General features: G+C 46.6%; 2 protein-coding genes and 1 non-coding gene across 3 annotated transcripts in view; 2 read left to right on the top strand and 1 right to left on the bottom strand.

Annotated features, from left to right (window-relative positions):
• The window catches only part of XRCC3 (X-ray repair cross complementing 3), a 421,446-nt gene that overhangs the window by 156,951 nt on the left and 243,664 nt on the right, over positions 1-20,831 (bottom strand). The window lies entirely within an intron of this gene.
• Positions 7,363-14,279, top strand: EIF5 (eukaryotic translation initiation factor 5). The gene is made up of 11 exons (XM_065749688.1): positions 7,363-7,681; positions 9,464-9,743; positions 10,004-10,085; positions 10,291-10,463; positions 10,766-10,877; positions 11,507-11,646; positions 12,105-12,263; positions 12,447-12,608; positions 12,866-13,030; positions 13,245-13,379; positions 13,885-14,279. The coding sequence occupies exons 2-11, from the start codon at positions 9,672-9,674 to the stop codon at positions 13,975-13,977; spliced, it is 1,293 nt and encodes a 430-aa protein (XP_065605760.1). The 5' UTR covers positions 7,363-7,681; positions 9,464-9,671; the 3' UTR covers positions 13,978-14,279.
• LOC136044028 (small nucleolar RNA SNORA28) lies at positions 11,267-11,390 on the top strand. Its single transcript, XR_010621779.1, has one exon. It is a non-coding gene; the product is annotated as a small nucleolar RNA SNORA28 (small nucleolar RNA).

Genomic DNA, 20,831 nt, shown 5'->3' with positions numbered 1-20,831 from the left:
CTATAGTTTCCCAGATGTGAATATGGACGAAGATACGAATCACAAACTGTGTAATGAGCATTTATTTTATATCACTTCAATTCTGTGAGAATGCCCCTTTCAGGAAATGTTTTTGAAGACCATTTCCTAAAACTATTTCAGGTAAAAAGCACCTAATTAATCAACATGGACAAGACTTTTTTTCTTAAAGAATCATAAAACAACATCCTATTGCTTCAGGGCAAAATTCCGCCCCTACTGTGCATGTGAACATTCACTGACATAACTGTGTCCTAAGAGCTTTCCAAGCCTGACTGTGAAAAAGAGTTTAAGGCAGTATCATTCCTGTAAGAAAGTTCTGCTTTCAGTGTGTCCCCTGGCTTGCTCTCAAAAAAGAAAAATCTAGATTGCATCAATAAAATCACACTGGGATCTACAAAAAACATCGTGTTTTATGTGGGCTCACAGTCAAGGATATTTTCACCCTGGTTTCTTAAACAAGCAGGGTGTATGTGTACACCTTTTGGTTCCATCTATCTGTTCCTGAACCCACTGGATACTTCCAAATCCACCAACACTCGGGTATGTGAGACGTGTGGCTGGGCACAGTTGGTGCTTTAAGTCAGCTTTCATTAGACACCACAGAATCCACACAGGCCAAAGCCAGGCTTAATTAAATCTCTACTCTTGGAAACCATGTGTGTTATCAGTTCTTTTAGTATTGCTACTAGTTTATGTAATAGCCTGAGCATACAAAATACTTGGCATGTGCAAATTGCAGAACAAAGTTTCTGCTTCTGTTTTCTTATTTTAAGTACCATTCCTTTTTTTTTTTTTTTTTTTTTTCTGTTTGGCAAATAATTTACATTCATAATATAAATATTTGAGCTGCAAGCCACCGAAGCATTCATGACTTTGGCACCTCATTGTAGTCATGTATGATGTGCTTCCTTACAAAATGTGATCCCTGTACTTTTATTAAGCAGCTGCAGCATCTATACTCAAGCTCAAGGCAAAACACCAAACAAACAGTGAATTCTAAATTACAACCTACAAATTCAGCATTATCCAGCCTGCAGTGACCTGCAAATACTTTTGACATTACAATACAGGCAAACCTATAAGGGATATAAAATCAGATGTTGGAGACAAAAAAAATTCTATGTCTCCAGCTGTTCCCAAACACACGACTGCTCTCCCTGCCAAACAGCCCCTTTTGAAGGTTTAGTTCTAGAGAGCAAGATTCTCCTTTGCCTTTAAAGCAGAACTTTCTTTTGCTTTCAGCACAAACATCAAGGACACCTTCTCCTTTGGCAGATCTGCCAGCAGAAGCACAAACACAATCACTAGCAAGGCCTCAGCACTGCCTCCAAACTCCAGCTCTCCCAGCTATGTCCTCGTGTTATTTTCAAAGACACTCCTCCATGCTTGAAGGAGCAGAAGAGATTAGCAAAGCAAGATGCCAGCTGTAGTGCAGACCCCAAAAAAACAACTCAGCAGACACATGTTTTTGCACACAAGAAAAGGGAGTTAGTGTTAATATCTCCAAGGAAAGACATTCTGGATACAGAATCTGAAAATCAGAGGCAACAACACACTCCTCCTGGGAAAAGTGGAAACCCAGTAGGTAGCTCTAAGTACTCAATATTTTCTTTGCTATGTAAGAATCAACATTTTGGGCTCCTCACTACAAGAAACTCATCAAAGCCCTGGAGCACACCCAGAGAAGGGCAACAATGCTGTAACAGGCTGCATGGGGAGAGGCTGAGGGACCTGGGGATTTTTACTCTGGAAAAGTGGAGGTTCAGGAGCGACATTGCTCTCGACAACTCCCTGAGAAGAGGTTGTGACAAGTAGGGGGTCAGCCTCTTCCCCCATGTAAGAGTGACAGGATGAGGGGTAATGATCTTTAGTTGAGCTAGGGGAGGTTAAGGTTGGATACTGGGAAAAACTTATCAGAAGGAGCAGTGATGCAGTAGCACAGGCTGCCCAGGGAGGTGGGGAATCACCGTCCCTGGAGGTGTTCAAGAGCTGTGGAGATGTGGCACTGAGGGATGTGGTTAGTGGAAATGTTGGGGGTGTTGGTTAGGCTTGGAGTAGATTAACTAATTGGCCTTTTCCAGCCTTAATGATTCTATGATTCTATCTGCTGATAGTCACAGCACTGGTTGTCAGCCCTTTACAAGCCAAGAAATAGAGTGGGAGAGGATGTATACGTGATGCTGGCAAAGCACACAACAGCTGGAGAGGATCTGAGCAATTTTTTTTATGTAATGGAAATGGAACTCACTGATTTAACTCACAAGCATAGAATTTGATATGTGCAGCCTGACTGTGACAAATAGCACAGAAATATAAGCAGTGGTTGCTACTGGGCACAGTGAACAGGCATGCAGCTCTGACAGCACATTTTCAGCTGGCAGTTCTTTTCCTTAAGGACTCCTTATCTTCCACATCTAATTCTTTCAGCAACCAGATTTGTCAACCACAAGCATGCAACTGCTGGATAATGCTAGTGCTTGCCAGTTATGCCTGTAGCCAAAGCTGCTACCCGGGCAAACCAACAGTACCTGGTTTCTCTGATTCCTATCACCAACACTTGTACCTACTGCAGAAACAATAAAGATTGCTCTCCAAGTCGGGGGCATCTCTGTATCATAGACCTCCAAACTGTGCTGATTTCACCTCCTAATTGAACTTCCATCCCATTTGCACTTTTCATTTGTGTGAGTTTGCCTTTGTTTATTTGCCAATTTCAACACAGTCTGGCTCTATTTGCTCAAAAGTATACTTTATTTTGTCCTTCTGTCCAAATAACTACTGATTATAAAATTCCCAACAGACTCCTCCCAGCAACCAGACAAGAGCCATGCCAGAAGTAAAAGTACAGTATTGAGAAATCAAGAACAGTGAAAATAACAAGCAAATCGCACACACTCATGTCAAAAAATATGGTGAAATTTTCATCATGGTGAAAATCCATGTTATCCCAGAAAACAAAGAGAGTGAGACCACTTTTCTAATGCACTGCTGAAGATATGCACTGCTTAAAGCCCAGAGACGTGTGCCTAACGACATGGGGAAGCTGCCAATCCCAAAGAATTGTACAATTTCTCAGTGCTTTTGTTAGAACATTCATACTTAAAATGGTTTGTCACTGAGGAACATTCAGTGGTCAGGAATCTGAAAGCACCGCATGGTAGCCTTTAGCCCTTCTCTCAGCACACATGAATGAGTATTGCTCATCTGTTTCAGAAGCTTGCTAGTTTTTCCAGATATATCAGCTGGTCTAAGGAAACTGCAGTACTGTTGTTTAGGAGATGGAGTCAGGACACTCTGCCCACCTTAGATTTAGATGGAACAATGCACTCAGAACTCATCCCCTACTCTTTACAACAGCACAGTGAACTGTTTGGATTGTTTTGCATAGATGGGTAGCGCTCCTTAGCAGGTAACCCAGCATATAGGTCTCATATTGAGTAATGTCCAACCCCTTAGCAATGCCTCCTACCCTGTATTTAGCTTGTACTCAGCCCCCTCTGTGCATTCTGATAAGAAACACTGAGATAAATAAAAAATATCTATTTCCCTTAAAATTTACAGCTATCAACCACTAGTTTATATTCTGCAGAGAAAGCTGGTTGCTTCTCTTTCCTGAGGCACCTTACAGCCAGACACACAGCAAAAGAAAGGAGGGCAGCAGGAGCTTTGTGGTGTCTTCTGAGATGATTAAAACAGATTCGGGGCAGAGCTTGCCTTATGCTGTGAGCTGAACAACACCGAGCCCTTTTACAGACCCAAACACTTGCTGGGATATTTTAGCACTTCTGCATAGATACAGAAGTAACAAAAATAACTACTAGCAAATAATGGCTAGGTGCGTATCTTGCTCTCTTTTCTTTTTCTTTTTCTTTTTCTTTTTCTTTTTCTTTTTCTTTTTCTTTTTCTTTTTTTTTTTTTTTCTTTTTCTTTTTCTTTTTCTTTTTCTTTTTCTTTTTCTTTTTCTTTTTCTTTTTCTTTTTCTGTTTACTAATTCTCTAACTACCAATATAAATAGTTAACCATAATGTTGCAGAGCATGGAAAGGAAGGTATGTTACAAAGTGAGCTTGTACAAGATGAGCTGCATGGCAGCAATTAATGTGCAGCTCCTGAAGGGCAAGAATAGACCTACGCCCTTGCTACTGCTGTGTCTAATGCAGCTTTAAAGAATGAATGACTGCTGAGCAGCAAAGTCACAGCTATTAAAATGTATCTACCCTCCAAATACCAGTCCTAGAAGAATTTGGACTTGTGCTACCATAGAAGTTGTGTATTCAAACCTGGCATGTAAATAATTAAACTCTTTCTATGCATTTCTGAGACAGGAAGAAGAAAGGGTTTTACTATTCAGAGTTCAGTGTAGCTGTGGAATCGTGGCCCTCCTTCTATCTTCGGAAATTGCTATAGACAGAGTTGCATCCATGTTGTAGTCCTTTCCACTGTCAGGAATGAGCCCCATTTGAACACAGCCACATTACTGTTCCCAGCAGAACATAATGTTGTCTATGTGAGAACATAAATACCTGCAATTAGAATGCCCATTTTTGAAGATTTACATTTTAAATATAGACACACATTAATTCTTAAACAGAATTGTGGTTCTGCTGCATTACCACAGGCACTGACTCTCTGTTTTTAATAAAACCTAAGGCGGCATAGAACAAACTTGCGTAGCTCAAGGCTGATCTGAACCACAACAAAGCACTCCCGTGATAAGGAAACATGCACCCTAAAATCCACTGCTGAAAACTTCCTACTCTCAAACATTAAATCACTTCCAAAACCCGACTTAGTCATGCCATCCTAAAGCATATCAAGGAGAAGGGCATCCGTAGGAGCTCCTTAGCTTATATCAGTAAAACACAAAACAAACAAGAGATCGGTGTTTTGAAGGTCACAAAAGCAATGTGAACTATGAACTTCAGGATTTATGAAACTATGACATTTTAAAGCAGGAGAGAAAATTATTTTGTCTTGTCCAAGCCACTAGATACTAAAGTGAAAAAAAAACACCAAATATTATGATTCAGTAAAAACATTTGGGATCCAATATTGAATATTAATGAATTTTTCTGGTGAGAAAAAAAAAAAAAAACAACAACAAAAAAGAACCAACTAAGCACCAAGAAGACAATAATACACAATTTTACTCTATTTTGTATAATTCAAGAGAGTATATTCTAACTTAACCTGTATGGGTTCTGCTTTTTGCAGTAGGAAAACCATCTTGAAAGGTAACGCTTAACTTGATGTCAATTTATATACCATCAAATTTTAAAAGTCCTTCTTTATGCTTCTAATCATAACTCTTCAGTTATTTGTGATGTCAAGAAGCACCAAATCCAGGGACTCATTTCCTTTCTGCTATTCAATAAAGTGGTGTTGGCAGCGGTGTGCTTTAACACTTGCAATTTATTAACCTCAGAGGTGTCGTAGCATGTATGTAAAGGCACAGAAAGGAGGCATTTAGTAAGTTATACATGCTGCATATTTTTACAGCTAAGAAATTCCTGCTGTGCTTTTCTTGCCTCCCACATTTTTATGATTATTTTTCCCCCCATAACAACTGCCAAGCTTCATCTACTTGGGAGAGAGATTTCCTTGTTTTGCACTATCCCTTTTTCTGACATTTAAAAAAGCACTGCTGTGTATTTCTCAAGGAAGCATTTAGGATATCGTTTAAGTTTTTAACTTTTTTAAAAGCTCCAAGTCCAACGCAGACTTACAAGATGTCTTACAGGACATCATCCTGGCTACAAAGACATGCTATTGCACAGGATGAAAAGAAATGCATAATTAGGGCAGCAGCTGTGACGTAGATGTAGGAGGGTCTTGCTAGAAAATGTTGAGGAATATGCACATTTATTTCTGTCAGGTTTGTTACTCTGCTGCTGCAGCTGAAATGTTTTTTATTATTGCACGTCTCTGCAAGTGTCCATAACGATAGCTCTGTTTTTCTGTCATGATTTCTAGGGAAATCTAATGCACTGGTCACCTTTGTATTTTAATGCAGTGTTATTGCGTATCAGAAGGAAACATTCAAAACCAACTTAAAGGATCTACACACGGGCTTTCCTCTGTCCATACCAACATGTTACCAGTCAGCTGAGAAACCTGTTTCAAAACTAACTTGGTGCAGGAAGAAATTCAGTGTGTATGACACTACCTAACGTCACTATTCGTTCCTATCCTTGTTACCTCTTCCCCTACACACCCACACAGACATCAAGAGGCTGCAGAGCACTGTTCAGTAAGCTGCAGCAATAGGACCTGGAGCCTTCTGTGATGTCTGGCAGCACTTACAGCCGTAGGAGTCGATTCAGGGTTGATTTTAAGGGATGTGGTTAGTGGGCACGGGTGATGGGGTGGATGATCTTAGTGGTCTTTTCCAACCTTAATGATTCAATGATTGACTGGCAGATTGATAAATGTTAAAGAAGTCCTTTGTCCCTTTGAATGTTGTTTTCTAAGCCACCCAAAAAATGTAACTCCTGTAGTACTGGAAGGCAGAAGAGTGGGAACTGATAGAGACAGGAAAGAAAAGGCCTCAAGTCCTTTCAAGACATACTAAAGCCCACCTACGGTCCCAGCCGGGCTGAGAACAAAGTGCACGCAGGGACTCGGGTCACCCCAGCACCCTGAGCTACCCAAGGCCGAGTTGTTACGGCAGTGACAAGCAATCGGCGTTTCACTGTGTTCAGCGTGTTAATGGTGTAAGCCTCTGTCGTGCAGATTAGCTGCTATGATGCCAAGCGTTTGGCCACTGCCGGTGTATGACAAGATGCAACCCACCCACATCTCCATAGCTGCATCGCATTCCAGAGGACGCGACCAGCACCGTGGCCGCTCCTGAGGCCGCCGAGGTGGGAGCAGAACCCAAAAGGCAGGGCAGGGCAGGGCAGGGTAGGGCAGGGCAGGGCAAAGGGACGGCAAAAGGACAGACGCGCACAGCCGCGAACCCCCAGCCCTGACTCAGCCCGGCGCCCGCCGCTTCCCTCCCTCCCCCCCAGCCCCGTTCCGCGCAGTCTCGCGAGACCCGGGCACTGTAGACGCGATGTCCTTTGGGGCGCAGAGGGGGGGGGGAGGAGGGGAGGGACAAGGGAGGGAAGAGAGGCGAAGGGTGGATTGATCGATAGTGGCTTTCACCAATAAAAACGGGGTACTGAGGGCCCTGAGCCAATAACGTCGCCCCAAAGCGAGCGGCTAGCCAATAGAAAGGCTGGGGAGGCGGGGCGCGCCGCTGGCTGATTGATCCCAGCTTTGGCGTTGTTCAGTCAGAGCGAGAACATTCTAGAGGTGAGTACGGGGCGGCCATTGCCGGGGTCCCATCAACCGCCCCCTTCTGCCCGAGCTGCGCGCCGGCTGCCGCAGCTCCTTCCCCCCCCCTCCCCTCTTCTCCCCCCTCCTCCTCCTTCCTCTCTTCACAGGTGCCGACGCTAACGATGCCCCTGCTTGTGTCTCCCCCGCAGGTTGTCCGGCGCTGCTGTCCCTGCTGATAACGCCCGTCACAGGACGCCCGGACCCGGAGGCTGCGGCGTCCGCCTCCGCCTCCTCCCCCGCCCGGATATAAGCGCCGCACGGCCTCGTTCTCCTCGCACACTCGGCTTCATCGCAGCCCAGGGCGAGCAGCGTTGGGTTTATGTCTTTATTGGACGAAAACGGTGAGTGCGGGGCTTGAGGCTCCCGGGGCCGTGCGGGAGCGGGAAGGACATGAAGAAACGGACGTGTAATTGTTCCCCCCTTGTTGGCTGGGTGTTACAGGCGGCCGCTTTTCCTCCGCGTTGTGTTTCCTTCGCTCGGTATTTCGCCGTCCCCCTGCGCCATGCGACGAGAGAAGATGGCGGCGGCCGGGCCGCGCCTCCCGCGCTGCGGGCGGGTGGGGGGGGAGGGGGGAGCGCGAGGCGGGGGGAGCTGTGGCGCAGTTACACACACTGCGGGGGGGGGGGGGGGGGCGGAGGGAGTAGGCGCGCGCGGAGTACCCCCTTCCCCCCCCATCGGTGCTGCGGAGCGCATGCGCAGATGGAGGTTCCCCCCCGTTCTGGTCCAGGGCTGAGTCAGTGCTTAATTGCTGCATTTATGACTCATCACAGGCCCGAGTGGGGCGGGGAGTGGTGTTGCTGTGCGCTCTGCCTTCCCGCTTTTTTTTTTTTTTAATTCTCTCTGTGCACGGCTTGTTTGGGGGAGGGGGGTTTGCTTGCTTGGGAGGAGGTGTCCCAGGGACCAGGAGAGGGAGCTTCAGCCTACAGTAGGCAGACAAAAGCTGTGAGCTGGAAGCAGCTGGGTAGGCCTGCGAGCCCTCACAGGGAGGTACTGCTTCCTCAGCGCTTCTCAGGCGTGTGGCTGAGTCACATGGGGCTCTTCTTTAGCCATTCTGGGGAAGGAAACCTCGTGGTTGAAACAAAATCCATGGGATGGTTTACTGAAGAAGGGTAAAGCTGCTTCGGGACTAATGTAGAAAATGTAGTGTTTGCTTCTTGTGAAAGGATCTGTGAATCTGAGCTGAGGGGCTCTGACATGGAAGAACACTCTACACGGAGTCTATTTTAACATGTCAACTCTTCTGCCATTAGCGATAACACAGTGACGTGTGAAATTGAGCATGCTGTGGGCAGGGCTGCCAGCCTAGTCAACCAGTTTGCTTACGTAACGCAGATCTGATTACTAGGACACATGTTAATTTAAATATGTAAATACTGCTTAAGGCAACTTCAGTAATAGGATTCATCCTCCTTCCCCCAAGAAAAAAAAACTGGAAAAGCAGTTGCACTGCTGCATGCCTCTGCATCACTAGGCTTTCTACAGTGAAGCAGCTTATGTCAGGCTTTATCAAGCTTATTGTTAAGTCAGAACTCCACAGAAGCTGCTATGAGAATATGTAAGCAAGGAGAATTACCTAATTTTCCACTCTGAGCCAGAAAACTGGTAAGCTGTGTGAAAGTTCAGTTGGACTACGGATTGCTGCTGCTTCATCCTGCTGATATTCCTCAGTGTCTGACACACTATGGTTTATCTAATAGGTTCATGCTATGATGCAGAAGTTGAAACTATTCCATGTTTTTCTTCCACTTCCCTTGCCTCAGTAGCCTGGAACGTACCACGTGACCTCAGTGCTGAGAGCCTTTGGTCTTGCAGTGTTTCTTTCCCTTCCTTACTGATCGTGGCAGTCTTGGGAGTTAATAGTACAGAAAATGCTGCTTAGTTGTTCATTGTATTTTGGGGAGTAAGGTAGAAGAGAGTGGGAAGCTCGGTAATGTAGGTGAGGAAAAGTTACTCAGCGGTGCAATTCGGTGCTATTGCCTTAAGCTTCACAGGTTGAAGAAGGGTATGTTGTAATGAACTTGTTTCCCTACCCATGAGTATAGTCCCTCATACAGCTGCATAGCAAGATTTTATGGGTGTGTATTAAGATCAACTTTTATTTTTCTGTCTGTTAACGCTTGCAGAGCTGTTGCGCAGCCACTGGTACCTGTATTGGGGAAACATAGCATACAAGCAAGAACCTTACAGCCTCAGTGGCGAAAATTTTTTCATGTCAGAGACCGAGAACTCTTGCAGTCGTTTATGTCATCCCGTCTTCTCCAGACAGAAGATACCAAAAAACTGCAATCAAAGATCTCTTCATCTTATTGATAAAGCTACTAATAAGGCAAAATGTCTGTCAACGTCAACCGCAGTGTTTCAGATCAGTTCTATCGCTACAAAATGCCCCGTCTGATTGCCAAGGTAACTTAACCATTAGTGATAAGTACATAGGGTTTCACATTGGTTGCTTTCTATATAAAGGAATTGAGGTAATGGTATCAACCGTAGCCAATCGTAGGGAGAGAATGCCTGCATCTTTCTGTCCAGACTAATTGTACATTAATGCCTCTTAAGCAGACGCTCCAAAGCAGAACTTAGGTGTAGTAGGATGCGAAACAACAAACTGCTTTGGGCTGTTGTGGTCATTCTGACTTAAAAGGCTTTTCTTTGTTTTTCTTAAGGTTGAGGGCAAAGGAAATGGAATAAAGACGGTTATAGTCAACATGGTTGACGTTGCAAAGGCGCTTAATCGGCCTCCAACGTGTAAGTACTCTCTGGAGTGATGCAGCATTCTTTTTTAATTACTGTTTTTGCTTTTATTTGAGGTTAATGCTGAGTATTCATTAGAAATTTGTTAGGGGGGAAAAAATACCACAGGGAAATAGGAGAGAACAGTAGTGGCATACTTGATTTTTCAGTCAAGGGTGAGAACTTAAAGGCAATGGTGGTTATTTTACTTGATTTACAGATCCTACCAAATTTTTTGGTTGTGAGCTGGGAGCACAGACCCAGTTTGATGTTAAGAATGACCGTTACATTGTCAATGGATCTCATGAGGCGAATAAGCTGCAAGACATGTTGGATGGATTCATTAAAAAATTTGTTCTCTGTCCTGAGTGTGAGAATCCTGAAACTGATCTGGTGAGTGCTCACTTACCTGTATTAATGGTGGCAGTATAGAGACAGCGTGTTTAGGGTGTGTGGAAATGGTGTGGAGTTAAAAGCTGACTGAAATACTACTGCAGAGAAATGCAGTTTCTTACTATTCAACCTAGGCTTTACAGTGGTTTAAAACTTAGCTAAATTGCTTGTTTAAAAATCGAGTTGTGTTAAGGCTGATTAAAGCATAACTTAATCCTACAGAGATTACAAGGTAAATGCCAGGTGTACATTTTAATGCACGTCTGTTTTGTATTTTTACTGGAGTTTGTTCTTCATTACAGCATGTCAATCCTAAGAAACAAACTATAGGTAACTCTTGCAAAGCCTGTGGCTATCGAGGCATGCTTGACACAAACCATAAACTCTGCACGTTCATTCTCAAAAACCCACCTGGTAAGTGTGCCCCCTTATTTGTGGGGAGGGGGAGGTGATTAAAAAGGAACTTCTTCCAGTGTGAGTGCTGTTAATCTAACAGAAAAGCAAATAGCTGATTTCTGAATAAACTGTAAAAATGCTCTGGTATACTGTGAGTGTGTGTTTGTGAGTTGGGGTGAAGTAGCTATGTTGATAGATTAAATATGAGAAGGATGCAAGAGAACTAACTGGCTGCTCAAGTAGAAGTATCTGAAGAATTTTATTTGTCTAGACAGAGCAAAGCTTCCTGGGATGTTAGTCAGCAGGTGCTCACTGCTGATTTCTGGTTAAGTCAGCATGAAGCAGAGGGATAGGAAGTAAAAGCCATAAAATAAATGCAAACTGCAGTGGATGACTTAACTCTGTGCAAGCAACACTCTGTAGTAAGCATTTGGTTGCCTGCTGCAATTTAAGCTTGCTAAATTAGAAGAGTCTAACCTATTCCAGGGATCTCTGCTTCGTGAGGTCACTTGTTATATAGACTTGCACAGCCTTACTTTGCAGTGAGAAATTAGACTTGGCTAGAACCCTTGGGAGTTCAGCAGCAGTGCAGTGGCATAAGGGCTTCATGAAATAGAGGAAGCTAATATGCTGAAGTTTGTTTTCAGAAAGTGGTGACACTGGTACAGGGAAGAAAGAAAAGGAGAAGAAAAACAGAAAAGGCAAGGACAAAGAAAATGGTTCTGTGTCCAGCAATGAGACACCCCCACCTCCACCACCAGAGGAGATTACTCCTCCACAGGTTGTGGTAAGTAGAAGGAAAAGTGGGGAGATGAGAACTTAACACTGAAAATAGCATCCTTGCTAGTCAGCGTTGCTTCAGTTTCACTACACTTGAGAAATTGTAACTGGAATAGAAATATCTGAGCAGCTCCCCAGCATGCATGCTCCTCGCATTCCTTAATTCCTCAAGAGAAGTGGACTGTATCTAAATGGCTGTGAGAGATAGTGGTGTGGCACTGCTTGAACGTAACCCCAGAGCTGGCTATGAATGTGTGCTCAATTAGCATAACTTCTTTTCTGCATTGGCCCTTCCTCAGCTTTTGTAACATGCAGTTACTGAATCAGTGGAAGCTTTTTGCCTTTCTGTAGGAAAGAGTCAAGTACTTGACTGTAAAATGCTCTCAGATCTGTAACTAGAGACAACACCCAGCTTAGAGTAGAACTGTACAAACCTTTTGGGTATTTTCTTGTTTCTCCTCTAAGGAGGAGGAGGATGATGATGACTGGGGAGAAGACACAACAGAAGAAGCCCAGAGGCGTAGAATGGATGAAATCAGTGACCATGCGAAGAACCTCACACTTAGTGAAGACTTGGAAAGAACAGTGGAAGAGAGAGTCAACATACTGTTCGATTTTGTGAAGGTGAATACATGTAAAAATGCTAATAAGGAGATGGTGAGCTGCTGCTTCTTTTTCCCCTAAGTTTTTCAGCCCTGGAGCTGAAGCTGCTGCAGAAGTTCTGGCTCCACCATTAGTCACGGGTCTCTTAGTAGGGCACTAACGCAGAGTTGGGTAGCTTTAAGACGTTCTGTTCCTGTCTTGCAGAAAAAGAAGGAAGAAGGTGTCATTGATTCTTCTGACAAGGACATTGTAGCAGAAGCAGAGAGGCTGGATGTCAAGGCTATGGGCCCTCTAGTTCTGACCGAAGTCCTTTTTGATGAGAAGATTCGTGAGCAGATCAGGAAATACAGGCGTCACTTCCTTCGTGTAAGCGGTCTCTTGTTCTGAACGCAGTGTAACGCTGTTCTGGTTTCTGTGATAACCCCTCGAGTTGCTTCTGGATTGCACAGTACTGTGGGAGGGAAGATGGCTTGTCATTATTTAAACTAGTACTTCCTAACTAGGGAAGACTGGGAGGGATGATGTAGCTGTTGTGATCTCTGCCATCTCAGTGAGGTAGGATCAGAAGCAGCACCTTGGAGAGGAAAAAAGCTAACGGATGTGCTCTTCTGTCACAACTCTAGTTCTGCCACAATAACAAGAAAGCTCAGAGGTACCTTCTCCACGGCTTCGAGTGTGTGGTGGCCATGCATCAGTCTCAGCTTATTTCTAAAATACCACATATTTTGAAGGAGATGTATGATGCAGATCTTCTAGAGGAAGAAGTCATCCTTGGCTGGGCAGAAAAGGTAAAGGGGAAAGCTTTCTGTGCTGTGCCTGCTTAGTGCTTGAGCGTAGTGCAGTGCACCCGATTTCACCGTTCTGGTAGAAGCTCCCAGGAGAAGCAGGTCAAAAACGGTGTGGAGGTGGTATAGAGTTTGATGTGCTGTGTTTTTGTATGACCTGGTAAAATTAAAATTCCTCTGGTGTTCTAAGCTGAATCTCCATGCTTCCGTCTTTCAGGCCTCAAAGAAATACGTTTCAAAGGAGCTTGCCAAAGAAATCCGTGTCAAAGCAGAACCATTTATTAAATGGCTAAAAGAAGCTGAAGAGGAATCTTCTGCAAATGAAGAAGAGGATGAAGATGAAAACATTGAGGTAGGAAAGGCTTATTTCTTCAAGTAACTTCAGAGCCCTGTGTGCTTGGTCTTTGCACTTCGATGTAGGTGTGTGGCTGTTGATGCTGGGAAGCATGAGGCCTTGTGGGGGCTGTTGATACAGAGGTGATGAAAGGAGGAATGGGTGTTCGCAGCTTAGGCCTCAGTGAACCTGCCAGCTGTGTCCAGCTGGTGGTGTGCACACATGCACGTGTGTTCTCCTTGAGTCATCTTCGCTCCTGTGTGAGATGCCGTTGCGCACAACCATTTCCCCTCTACATCTGTGCCTGTATAAGCTGAGGTCTCTGTGTGTTCAGGCTCTGCACAGCTGATCTCATACAGGAAGCTGCTGGGCAGTTACTGGGATCAGCAGCATGCTGAGTGCTGTTGGCAGTCAGGGGAGCTGTAGCACATGCAGATGTTGGCTGCTAGTGATGCTTAAGCAAAGTTGCAGCTCTGCCCACTGCCACCAAGCACTAGTGAAGGTGAGTTTCTTGTCCCCACAGGTGGTATACTCTACAACTGCCAGTGTACCCAAAGTTGAAACTGTGAAGCCCGCAAACAGCAAAGACGACGATATCGATATTGATGCCATTTGAAGTGATGCAGCGTAGCTTCCAGCATAATCCAACTTCTCTGCATTTTCTGCCACAAGTGTGACTTGTATGTGCACAAACTGAAATGGCTTAACATCCTGCTACTCTTTGTACTCTAAAATGTTTCTTTTTACTGTGACTGGTCTTGTGTAACTAAGCCTAATACCGAGGAGTCAGCACATCAGTGAACTGATCTAGTTTGCGAATGGCATGTTCTGTTTTGTTTTTCTAACTTGTGTTGGACACATACTTAGAGCACATTTATACCGTATGGAAATAAAGGATTTGGTTTTGGTCAATCTTCATTTGTGCCTCAGCTTTGTTTTATTTTCCAAGGAAGTGTTTACACAACTGGCTGCAACTTCATGGTGGAACGAGCATTGCAACACGGGTGGGAGCAATAATCCATGACCTTGGAGCAAGAGCATGCTGAGGGTGAGGGAAAATGGGTTCTGTCTTAGATCCATGGGTCAGCACTTTGACCACTGTTGGTGGCAGGATGCTAGGAGCTCTGGGAAATGCAGCAGTGTGAGCAGAGGGTGGGGTTATAGATCGGAGGGGAGGTTTTGTTTGCTGTTTAAGAGCTTCACGTTTGAGTTCCTGCAGTCATTGGGTGTAGGGCTGTGAAGTGAGTCCTGCGTTGCAGGTGAGCTTGGATCCAGGTTGTCAGTGCACGAGGCAGGGCACATTAGGGGTGCAGTTGCTGTAAGTAGCGGAGCTGTGTGACTGCAGTGATACAAGAGGTGGCTTGTGATTGTGAGCTTAGCCCTGCCATTTTTTCTGTATTTCAGACATCATTGCTGCTTGTTAGGCTCGTGGGGAGTGTGCAAGGTGGCCTGCTAATCCCTGCGTGGCCTTTCCAGAAGACCATTCTCTCCTGGTCCAGTGTGGAAAGCTAAGATTGAATGCAGCTGAATGCATTAGAGGGTAGCTGAGCAACTCTTGGTTTCTGTAGGTAGCAATTAAGAGACGGAATCTGTGCCTTCTAACAGCGTAAGGCGAGGCCTGCGGGGCTTAAAAGGAAACAGTTAATAAGTTGCCTAGGTTCCAATGGACTTCAGCCTGGTCTTCGTGCTACCTTGTAGCAGCAGGGTTTGCCTTTCTAAGCGGAGTTTCAGCTGATGGGGGGCAATGAAAGGTATTGCATGTTCCCAGGCTCACATTTCACCTGCAATGCAGTAAAGTACCGAGCTCCCTTAACTCGGACTGCCCAGCAGTGTTCCCTGCAGGGTGGGCACTTCCAGCTGAATTAAGGGTGTGGGTTGGGGTCACTAAGCAAAGGGGTGTCCTGATCACACTGTGCACGTGGCTGTGCTGAGCCGTCCAGCTCCCTGTCCTGGCTGTGAGTGGAGGAGCTGCTCCACGCAGGGGGACGTGAGGTCCCTGGCAGGGTGCAGCTGCTTTTGTTTCAGGACAGATGTAGTTGTCATTGTAGGCAGCTGCTAAAGGAGATTTCTCTCTCTTCCCGCTGCAGACCTGCTGGCCTGCAAGTCAGACCTGTTCCCTGCAGAAGGGAGTTAGGAAATAAACTCTAAAAGCAGCTTTCCCTGGGATTGGGGAACGGATGGGATCAGAGCGAAGCTGTGCAATGGTGGACTGTCTGAACGTGGTGGGAGGATGTGGTGAGTGGAAGTGCTCCCTGGGCAGGTCAGATTAAATGTTACAAAGCCGTACCCCAACAGCCAGATAAGAACAGCGAGGCAAGTGTGGAATTCCTGGTGCTGAGCTGTGCCTCACGCCCTCTCTTTGCTTACACATGGATGTTTCCATCTCAGGTAATGGGGGATTCCTCCAGTTAATGAAAATGGATAGTTGTTTTGTTAGCATTTCTTAAGGGAAGAAGTCTGGCTAAGGAGTTTCCCCGGCCTTTGAATTTATTGCTGCTGCTATCTGATGAAAATGTACAAGTACAAATTCAAAACGGCGTTGGTGTTCAGATGCAATCTGCTCAAAGCTTCAAAGAAACTCCTGGCACCTGAGAAAGAAGCGATGAGTGCTGGGTGATTTCCCCTCTCCACACAGTGCAGTCTGTCTGTTTAGAAACCTCAGCATGACCGCACTGACTCGGCAGGTGGGAAGGTGACTCCTTGGCATTCAGCAACACCACTGAAGCATGAAGAGGTGGAAGGGAAAACCCAGAGGGAAAGGCAATAAGTAGCAGCTCGAAAGCCTTATCAGTGGAACTGTTTGTGTGCTTAACTTTGAGCTTCAGTTTCATAGATCTGTTGGAGCCACTGGGATCGATAACTCACGCTCAGTGGGCTGATGGTGTTGGCAGTGCTGAAGACAATCACCTGGTAGTGGTGGAGCAGCACAGGGCGAAGCACAGCTGGGATCAGGCAGGGGCAGGCACGGCCTCTCCCAGCTCCTGCTCTGCTCAGCTCCAAGGTCACTCGGCCTCGTTGGAGCTGCCCTTGAACACCAGCAGCCAGCACACCTGCAAGGTGGGGGAGAGGCTGCACAGCTCCCAGGGCCTGGTTTTCCCTGAGGTTGCAAGTGGAGGGCGGTGTTTATTTCAATTTCTAATCTTATTACTGTGTTGTTACATGTGTCGTGCACGGCATTTTCTTCTTAAGAGAGCAACAGATCAAGCAAAGAGGAGCTCTGGTTGGAGTGCAGGGTCCTGGGCACATCAGCAGCACGTTGCAAATCAGGGAGGCCGCAGTGCTGGGAGCTTTGTGTGGGTGTCTGCATCGCTCACTCTGAAGTTTTGCTTGATCCTTACAGATTTTTATATTGATCTGCTGCTCATAAAACCCCGCTAGCAACACTGACGTCAATGGAGTTAGCCTGGATTTCTATCTGTGTCATTAAGGAAGTCGTGCTGCATCCTTAAAAGAAATGTGAGGAAACAAGTACGTTATCCATTCCTGCACCGACGCAGAACTGCTCATTTGAGAATCTCACGGCCAAATTTACAGGTGTATAAACTGTCAGCAGAGTAGTTCACGTAGGAAAAGATTAAATAAAAATAGAGACTTTTTTCACTTGATCTCTCCCTCTGGAAAAGTTGGACTGAAGGGCTTCTGTCTCCGGGAGCACTTGGTATTAAGGACCGCGGGTTCTTTGTTTTACGCAGTCTTTTACGATGGTGTCTCCTCTTTTGTTCCTTTATTTCAGCGCTGGGAGGTGGGAGTGGAGGACAGGGAGAAGCAGTGGTATCATTAATACCAGAAAACCCGTTCTGCAGGAAAAGCCGCAGATGCGTGCCGTGCCGGACGGGGAAGGAGCGGCTGCGCTCATGACGCAACCTGCAGAGAGCGCAGGGCCGCCCGGGGGCAACGAGAGACCCGACCTCCCCCTTCCTCAGCAGCGCACACCCAACTCCATGCTCGGATCAAGGAGGCCGGCTGCCCTTTGGGGCCTTCTCCTCCAGCGAGACGGAGCGCCGGGCATCTCCCGCCTCGTGCGCGGATGCTCCCCGCGGGGACCGAAGCGGAAGCATCCGGCCGAGGCTCGGGGCGCTGCGCGGCTCCGCGATCCCGGCGCTGCCGCCAGGGGGCGCCCGTGTCCCAGAGCCGCCGCTCCGGAGGGAGAGTAAATAAATAAAACAAAATAAAACAAAATAAAATAAAATACATATCGTTCTCTCCCATATTCAGCTCCTCCCGCAACGCCCATCGTCAATGAATCAGAAGGTGTTTTCCTCTGGGAGGTATAAAAGCTTCACCTAGGAATGAGCTGCTTCGAGCTGCAGCCTGGGCTGTGCCGTGCAGGAAGGGATGACCTTAAAGCCCTGCACCCTGCAATGCTTGTGGGCATGGAACAGGCTGCCCAGGGCTGGGGCACGGCCCGGAGCTCAGGGAGTGTTTGCTCTCAGATGCAGGGTTTGGATTTGGGTGATGGTTTTTGGTTGTGGAGCCGGGGTTCGGACTCGATGACCCTTGTGGGTCCCTTCAGTTCTGTGGGTCTACGAGCAGAGGCTGATTCCTGCAATGTGAACTGTGAGGTCAGGCAGGGGTGTTGTCTTTGTGAGGCTCTGGGAAATTGGTGGATAATCCTTGGTGATAGATGGAGACAGCAGGGTTGTTTGGGTTGTGTGTGGTTTGGTCTCTCTATTTAGAAGCTTTTTTGGTTTTTATTTTCCTCCATCACATGTCTTTCTAAGCTCTCCACAAACAAGCACGGCCTGTGTTTCCAGGTAGGGCATCTGGAGGGCTGTCAGAGCACTGAATTTATGGCCCTGCAGGTGTCAAAGAAGCAAAACCTGATTGTCTAACTCCAATTCAGCAATTTCCATGTATTTCAGCATTGCATGATACCTGTGGGGCTGGCTGTGTGGGAGAGGCTGATGCTCCCCCATCTCTCCCAGCCTGGACATCTATAGGAGCTGGGTGCTCCCCTGGGCCACCATCCCTGCAGTTTGACAATGCCCCTGCTCCTTTGCCTCTTGCTTAGCCAAGAAACTCAAATATCAAGGAAAAAACACTGAAGACCAGCTAGATGCCAGAGCCGAGGGATGGCTCTCTAGATCCTTATTTTCTTATTTGCCACTGAAATATCAGACCCACGTGGGGACATCAAACCCCTTTGTCTCAGTTCTTTCTGCTACGTGGGCTTTCTCCTCCCTCTCCCGCTGATGGAGACAGCATGGTTCCCCCTGCCCACTCTGCCCCACCTCCCGGGCTTTGATCACAGCAGCTGTGGAAGCCAGACTTTGAAAACACAGCAATTTCACAGACGTGTTGATTAGGAAATGAAATTCTGAGAAGCAAATGACAACCCAGCTGTACTGCCAGGGTCTGTGAGACTGGAGCTCCCACCAGGAAACGTATTTTCATATTTTTTGACACATCCAGGGTGTTGTATTATTAATAAAAAATGCAGGCAGAACTTCTTAAGAGAAAATCACTTCCAAAGAAATTGCTTTTTGTTTTTTTTCCTCTCCCTGTGAATCTGCAGTCTTCCTTGAAGACAGCTCAGACCTTCCTCTTTTCTGCTGAACAAAAACGAAGCGTATGAACAAAAGAGAGGCATAAGCTCATGCTGGGGTGGGGACCATCTCCCAGGGAGAAGGACCTTGGTGATTTCCATCCCCTATCAGGTTGTTAATCAAGATCTCCAATTTCAGATGGGTTTGGTGGAGGACGGAGATTGGGCTGGAGACCTTTGTGGTTAACCCCAGAGAAAAATAACCCCAGCAATCGTATGAGGACGGGATCACGCCTAGTGCATCCATCTGAAGTGGGGAAAGGACTATCTGATGTGGCTGCCTCTGTAGCAGCATAGTGCCACGCAGTGACTCCTCTCTGTATTTCTTACTCAACCCCCCGCTAATCCAGCCCTGAAAAACACTCTTTTGTATCCCTTCCCATCAGTACTGATAGCATCATGCATTTCTGAGCGCTCCTGGCACTGTTTGGAGTTTATCAACCCAAGGGAGAGATGTTCTGTGGCTGATTCTTCTCCATTTTGCTCTCGTGAAAGCAGGAATTGCCCTCGGTAGGGGATGAGCTTGGGCAACTTTGCACACCAAACCTAGGATAGACAACAGGTGAACCCACGCTGCCTCACTGGCCACTGCCACAGCACCCTGGGACCAAGTAGCAATGGGGCCCTTACATCTGTAGCTCATTCTGCACAAGACACCCTGCTGGGAAGAGAGTTTTTGTGCAGAACAGAAATCCCTGTTTGCATTCATCAGAGCCCACATTCCTGCAGGTGCCATTGCAATATGATAATTCAGCCTAACACTACAAAAAAGCTGAGGTAGTCATGGATGGCAGCAGTCAGGAGCTTTTGCTTCTGCAAGAAGGGCAGGCTGTGAGCCATGCAGCGTAGCAGTTTAGGAGCAGTAGCAATGGGAAGAGGCTGCATTCATGTCTTGGCATCCTGGCTTGACTGGAGGGCTCAAAGCTCAGGTTCAGCTCAGCTCTTTGTGTGGGGTCCACAGCAAATGCTCTGACCCCTGCGCATCTGCAGCAGCCCAGATATTGTGGAGTTTTCCAGTTTTCCTTCCCTGTTCCAATTGCCACCACCCAGTTCACCATCCAGCAAGGAGGCAGAGGCACGTGCAGGTTTCAGTACGTGTATCATTTTTAATGCATTTATTTTTAGCTTGTTTTTGTGGCCGGTAGAGGATTCCACAGGAAATCCTGCAGCCAGGGGATCATGAGAAGCTCAGGTTCCCGATTGCGTTACATACGTTAACAGAGATGTGAGCTATATGTTTTTTATAAAAGGCAGCTATAAATACTTCCTCCAGCTGCACCGATATCCCCTCGTCCCTCTTCTCTTCACAACACCTGTTGACACTCGTGTACCAAATAAAGATTCAGTGCCCAGTGGGGAGGAGACACCGTGGCTCCAGCCCTGCAGTGAGGCAACCCGCGTGGCAGCAGCACCTGGAGCATGAGAAGAGGGGCTTCTCTCAATCGATCAGCTCTGCAGAGAAGGTGCTGCTCAGGGTGCCCACGCCTGGAGGAATCACCACTGGGAACCTGTGCCCTATGGGTTTCATCCTCTGTCCTGAAATCCTTCATATACAGCTGAGCAGGCTGTGAGGATGACATGAAGTCGCCGCTCCAGTCTGGGCACAGTGGGAGCTCTGCACTGCTCTGGTGCTGAGTTTGTTCGGTCCCTCCTGGAGCCAGGAGAGCAGCTGGGTGGGAGCTGAGCTGCGCTGGAGCCTTTCACCATTTTGCCTTTCACAAATCAATATTCAATGATGAAAATGCACCCGGTGACTGCACCATGAGACAGGGAGCCTGGTGTAGGAGGGTTATTTTAACCACGTGCTCACTCTGAAGTTAAAGCCCCTGGCAATTTAGCCCATTGCTTAGAAGCTGTTCCGACCATCACCTGTGCTTTGTGAAGCACTGGGGCAGAGCCACTGGTTGGACACTGGCTCAGAGATC

The sequence above is a fragment of the Cyrtonyx montezumae genome, unplaced genomic scaffold (assembly GCF_038088225.1).
Source record: "Cyrtonyx montezumae isolate F1298 unplaced genomic scaffold, pur_monq_1.0 scaffold_10, whole genome shotgun sequence".
Lineage (NCBI taxonomy): Eukaryota > Metazoa > Chordata > Aves > Galliformes > Odontophoridae > Cyrtonyx > Cyrtonyx montezumae.
Note: the sequence above shows the minus strand (reverse complement) of the source record. Positions and strands in the feature narration are given on the sequence as shown.